Source organism: Caretta caretta, chromosome 5 (assembly GCF_965140235.1).
Source record: "Caretta caretta isolate rCarCar2 chromosome 5, rCarCar1.hap1, whole genome shotgun sequence".
Classification (NCBI taxonomy): Eukaryota; Metazoa; Chordata; order Testudines; family Cheloniidae; genus Caretta; species Caretta caretta.
In genome coordinates, this window is record NC_134210.1 from 82,475,560 (window position 1) to 82,481,559 (window position 6,000).

The 6,000-nt window shown below is 45.6% G+C and overlaps 1 protein-coding gene across 2 annotated transcripts in view; it reads right to left on the minus strand.

The window, feature by feature from the left end:
* Window positions 1–5,011, minus strand: part of FBN2 (fibrillin 2) — a 254,961-nt gene extending 249,950 nt beyond the window's left edge. For both annotated transcript variants that reach the window (XM_048851711.2, XM_048851710.2), the window contains exons 1-2: window positions 4,789–5,011; window positions 3,710–3,792 (exon numbers count right to left, since the gene is read on the minus strand). In XM_048851711.2, coding sequence (XP_048707668.2) covers window positions 3,710–3,792; window positions 4,789–5,006 — 301 coding nt within the window. In that variant the 5' untranslated portion in view covers window positions 5,007–5,011. The remainder of the gene's footprint in view (window positions 1–3,709; window positions 3,793–4,788) is intronic.
* Between the last annotated feature and the right edge of the window lie 989 nt (window positions 5,012–6,000).

Here is a 6,000-nt window from a genome sequence, read left to right on the forward strand (position 1 = left end):
TAAGGGCCCAATCCTGATCTCTGTCCTGATTAAGACAAAGTAAATGTTGTGGGGGGTTTTGTACAAGGGACGGAATGTGAGCCCCAGCACATTAGCGGAGCAGCACCCTACATAAATACCATTGAAGAACAAGTTCTTGTAGGAGACACTACACACGTAGAGTCCACATGTGGATAACCTCAACTCCCATGGTTCTTCGGAGACCCACGTCTCCGAAGGCCTAACCTCTCCATTAGTTTTGTGGGAGTGGGAAAGAAACAGAAACTCTGTTCTTCCAGATGGAAGAAAGCAAAGGAAATTTTGAGTGCGCAAAATTGCTTTCCAAGCCCCTACCTGAGAAAGCCCAGACACAGGCAGCATCTGTCCCAGAATTTTGTATCCTGGGTTCTGACTTAAAAAAAAAGTGTTAATGAAATAAGAAATCTAACTTATCAAAGCAAAAATAAAGTATATTGTTTTCTTGCTCCATTAGCCAAGTAAAAATGTTCTCTCTAGGAGACTTACCAACTTTCCCCTCAAAACAGAAGCTCCTTATCAATGTCAAGCTAGGCAGGATTTTTCACGTGTGCCCCCTGAAATTCTCCATTAAAGTCACACAACCCCTAGCTCACATTTTCAGCCCATGGACACCTTTCTTCAGTTGGTTACCTGGTGCACCACAGGGGGACGTCAAAAACCTCCCACTTCCATCTATGAATATATTGTCCCTGCACATCATTACCCTCTGCTGACCTAAGCTTCAATGAATTTGATTCAGAAAAATGTTACGTACAGCGTCTCCTCTGTAATTGGATGTATTCATTACAAAATGATGGAAATACTCAGACCTTCTAACCAAATAACCGGATTATAGTTTCTAAACTGATGAACACTTTTAGATAGAAGTTGCAATGCAGTGTGATGTCTTGGTGTAATACGTGCTGAAATTAACTCTTTTCAAGGAATACATAAGAAATTGTTAATATAGCCTACCAAAAATTCAACTAATCCTCACGTATATTATAACCCCCATGCTAAATTCCACCTGACATATTATCAGTAAGTAGGTTTCTCATGGTTTCCCAAGAATTGGGATGGGTAAATTAAATAGTTCCACCTCATGAGACTCTTTTCCAAGCTATCTAAGCAGAGAGAAATCAGCTCCTAACCTGACATGATGGTAATATAACAGCAAAGCCAAATAAAAAGAAAGCTGAAAGAAGACCTTGTTGGAAAAGGAGTCTTCTTGTGCCATTTGAGCCATAAACACATGCTTCTGCTTCTTCTTTTTTACTGTCCTCAGACAGTTACCACAACAAAAACCTTGAAGAGATTTTCTTCACAGAAAACTTATTCATCTTTATCACTCCAGTAGACTCAGAAAGATGACATTTTCAGTCTGATGATACTCAAAAATCAGACTATATAGATACCAACTCTTTTATAGGAGTTGAGGGTGGAGAAGCTGAACAAATATCACTATCTAAGGGAGCAGATTTGGAAGAAAAGATCATTGAAGAAATTCCCATTGGAGGGGAGAGGAAGAGAGAATTCACTTTAATTCACTGTTTTGTTAAAATTAGTAATATCGCCTTGATTAATGCAAAAAACATAATCCTTTTTCATTGGCTAACTGAAAAGTAAGAGTCAGGCATCTGAATTACAACACATGGCCAATACCAGAGACCCAGAGTTGATTTTTTAAGTCATTCATTAACCCACAGAAAAATGGGCCACCTCAATTTCCTGAGCAAGGCCAGGTCTACACTAAAAACTTTTGCCAGTATAATGTTGGTTGGTTAGGGGCATGATTCTTTATATTTTTAAAACTGGCAAAAAGCCCCAATGTAGACGCATTTATACTTGGGGGGGTATAAACAAACAAAAACCTAACAATGCTCATTTCATTTGGGGAACTGGTATAAGCTATATGAGCAAAAGAACTCTTTGCTGGTATAAGATGAATCTCCACTGGGGTACTGCTAGTGGAGATAGCCATTTAGTTTGGCCAGAAAAGGCTGTAACTACAAAGTGTTCTAAAGGAGTCTCTGATCACAACAAAAGTATGAGTATGAATGTAGAAATATGTTCCTAAACTATCAAAAACACCAATAAAAACAGCATCATGTGCTAACCATTTACCCAATCGCGTAGTCATTTTGGCCCAATTTCTGCACCACTGAGGTCAACAGGACTTTTATCACTGAGTTTACTGGGTGCAGGATAGGGCCCTTTGAGCAAATGAGTCACATATAAGTCAAAATTCAAGTTTAGCATGTGAATAGATTCTAGGCTCAGGCCCTTAGTATGCACTACTGACCAGATTTTTGAAGATTACAAATGAGAATTAGGCTTTCGGGGGCTTTGAAAATCTCATGGGGCACCACAGATACATCTTTAGGCACCCAAATACCTTTAAAATTTGTCCCTATATACCGTACATAAATTATACATTAAAATTAAGCACACTCAGGTGCTCCCATTATTCAACAGCTAGTTTGGTATTGCTGTTTTCTGAATTTGTAATTATCCTTTGCCTGTAAAACATTAAGGTCACTTGCTGGAGGATTCTCTGCACTCTGAAGTTTTTAAACCACAATTTGAGGACTTCAATAGCTCAGACATAAGTTAGGGGATTGTTACAGGAGTTGGTGGGTGAGATTCTGTGGCCTGTGTTGTGCAGGAGGTCAGATTAGATGATCATAATGGTCCCTTCTGACCTTAAAGTCTATGACTCTATGAACCTAAGATCAAGATCAAGGATATCTGGCATAGTTGGAGATAATGTTAACAAGACTGACTTAACTATGTAAAATAAACAAAAGTGAAAACACCAGTAGTCATGTGCTGCCAGGCAGTGGCCTCAATGACATGGCAGGTTTTTCCATCTCTAACTTCTACAAGCCAACATATTTTCCTCCCATCCCACACTGAATGTTTGATTTGTCAGAGAGGGCATTACAAAGCACATCACAGCAGAACTGGAGAGCAATGTGTTCTTGAATTGCAAATTTGACGAATTTATTAGGTAAGAAAATAACACAGGTTAGTCAAAGGGTAGGATGAGTAGGTGCAGTTTTCATTAAAGCTGAAGTTCAAAGAACAAAAAGCACACTTCTGAAATTGACAGTAATTTAACAGACAAAAACCCTTAAATTTCCTTTTTAGGTAGACAATTTTTCTTAAGTAGACTGCTCAGCAGACTCTCCTTTTTTTGCCAAGCCATGTCAACAATAGCCAGATCTATCAGTACAAAATTTAGCATGACCAGTGCAATAATCATTGAGCCTCCATGCTTTATAGCTATTAAAACACAACTAAAAATGACAAGGAGGAAAATAAGTGAACACCCCTACACATTAAAAAGTTTCCTATTATATCATTATATTGCAATTCCAAATTTACCAGAGAAGTTTTAGAAAACTTCAGATCCCATTTGCTTGACATTTTTCTTTTTTCGGTATTGATCACTCAATTAACGATTTTTATTTTTTTAAAACTAAATTGATCCATGCATCACTGTATTTTGTTTAGGGTATTCCTAAGGTTTTGGTTATGGGAACTCTGAGCCACTAAATCCACCATTTCATTTTTGAAGTGTAACCTAGAAGAGTGAACTTGCCAAAATGAATTACAAGATATATTCCACTATCTTATACTGGATGCAGCAGAAAAATTCAGAGAAGATTATTTCCCACGAGACTGTAAAAACCTAAATTCAGACACTTACGAACAATACACTGATTTCCTCCAGGGAGCGTTTTCCATCCAGGGCAACAGTAGGAGTGGAATCTAGAGCCACACACGTTTGGTCTGTCACACACATACAAATAAATGTGCACACAAAAATGTCGGTCAATGTAAAGGCACATCCAGGTTTTTTAGATATGCAGAAGGGAAAGAATCTACAGTCCAGGTACAACAAAACAAAAACTGTATGAACTGCCAAACGAAAGCAAACAAACTCCCCTTCCTCCAACCCAAAATAAGTTGGGTTGGACTAGAGGTCATCTAGTCCAACCCCCTGCTCAAAGCAGGACCAGTCCCCAATTTTTGCCCAGATCCCTAAATGGCCCCCTCAAGGATTGAACTCACAACCCAGGGTTTAGCAGGCCAATCCTTAAAACCACTGAGCTAGCCCTCCCCCTTCAAATTCTTCCTCAAACCAAACAAAACCATCCTCTTTTGCAAGCACATTGTTTAACGTACAAAACAAAGTCTACCTCAAAGTTTTTTTAAGGCTGTAATACCCATGATCACAAAATTGAAGCACTATTTGTTACTTGTTATTAGCACCACCTTTTCACGTTTACCTTTACAAGCAAACAAATAACTATTTTTTCAAACATAATCACAGTATCTAAGGGTACTTTTTTTTAAAATCGTGGCCACAATTGAGAATTAAAACAACAACATTAAATTGGACTAATAAGGGAGTTTGAAAGGAAATGTCATGTGTGATGAAGACAAACACAAGAGCCACCAGCAGCGGTTTTGAAGTGGGGAGAGGTTACACGGAGACCGCTGTGAACTGCGCGAAGGTAGCTGTGTGGGGATTACACAGATTGGTAATGGATTCCACTGAGGTGGTGGGGATTGGGGCTTGCATGGCTGGGGCTGCGTGGACTGCCGGGCGGGATTGCGGGGTGTATCGATGTAGTTGTGGACTGAACGAAAGGGGTTACACGGCGCTGCTTGTGGACTGCAGGGAGGTGAGCGGGAAGGGGCTGCCCGGGGGTGGCTGTGCTGCATTGTGTGCAGTAGCTGTGAGCTGCATGGAAGCGCGTTTGCGGTGAAGTGCTTCCCTACCCCCTGAGCACATCCTGCTGTCCTCTCCTGCGGACCCGGCTGGTGGCGGCCCCTGCCCCGTCCTCCCGATTCTCCGAGGCTGGGTAGATGGCGTCTGTTCCCCCCACGGGCCGGACCTGCTGTTGCTTTTGCAGCCCGGCTGCTCCCTGCGCCCACAGCGCGACACAGCCCAGCCACAAGCAATAAAGCTGCGGGCAAAGCCCCCGCTGTCTCCCCATCCTGCGACTGGACAGCTCGAAACCCCGACCAGGAGGGAGGCCGGGTGCAAAGCACTGAAACTTCCACTCCGGGGGCGTCTTCAGAGCGCAGCACTCGGCAGCTGGGGGGCCAGGGGGCCGCTGTTGCCTCTTTCCCTGCCCGGGAGGGACTGTACCGCAGCCGCCTCTTCCACAGCGCCTTCAGCAAGCCGCGGCGGGAGCACGCGCCGGGGCGCCCTGGGCTCCACGCTGCATCGCTCCGCAACGTGCTTTGTATTTACAAAAGAGCAGGGACCGAGGTGAGCTTCACACCGGCCCCGCGAAGCTCCCGGCACCCCGAGGAGTCACTAAGGCACAGGCGGGCTGCGCCGGAGCTGTGCCGAGGGCAGAGCAATCCCGGCCGAGGAGCAGGCGGTTTGAGAGACGGATCCTGGAGAGGCGGCGAGGCCAGGGAGGCGAAAGGGCCCCCGGACGCTGCAGCCGCGGACCGGAGAGCCGCTCTGCGGAGGAGCGAGCTGAAGGATGCGAGGCGCTGGAGGGTTTTGAGGCAGGGCGGCCGCCTGCCTGCCTGCCTGCCTGTCAGTCAGTGGGGAGCCTCGCAGCTCCCAGCACGTGGGAGCGCAGCAAGGAGGGCGCGGGCCTGGGCGGGTGAGACCGGAGATGGGCGGGGGCTGCAGCCAGGGGGAGGAGAAGGAGGGGCTGAGAACAGGGTGGGGGAAGAGGCGCAGCGGGAAGAGACGGGGAGAAGGAGGAGGGGCTGTGGGGGAGAGGAAGTCGTAGGGGGAGGGATGGGCGAGGATGAGGTTATGCGAAAGAGGAGGGGTGGGGAGGCAGGAGAGGGGTTCGTGGGGTGTCAGTCGTTTCATTCAGGCCCCTTGCTCCCCGGTTCCATAACTTCGCCCCCCCCCCCCCCCCCAGTGTCTCGGGGCGGTGCCGCGGGCACTCAGGAGACGGCGCTGTGGCGGGGGCTCTTTTGCTTTTGCAAGAGCTGCCTTGGTCCCTCGCTTTCTTTCCT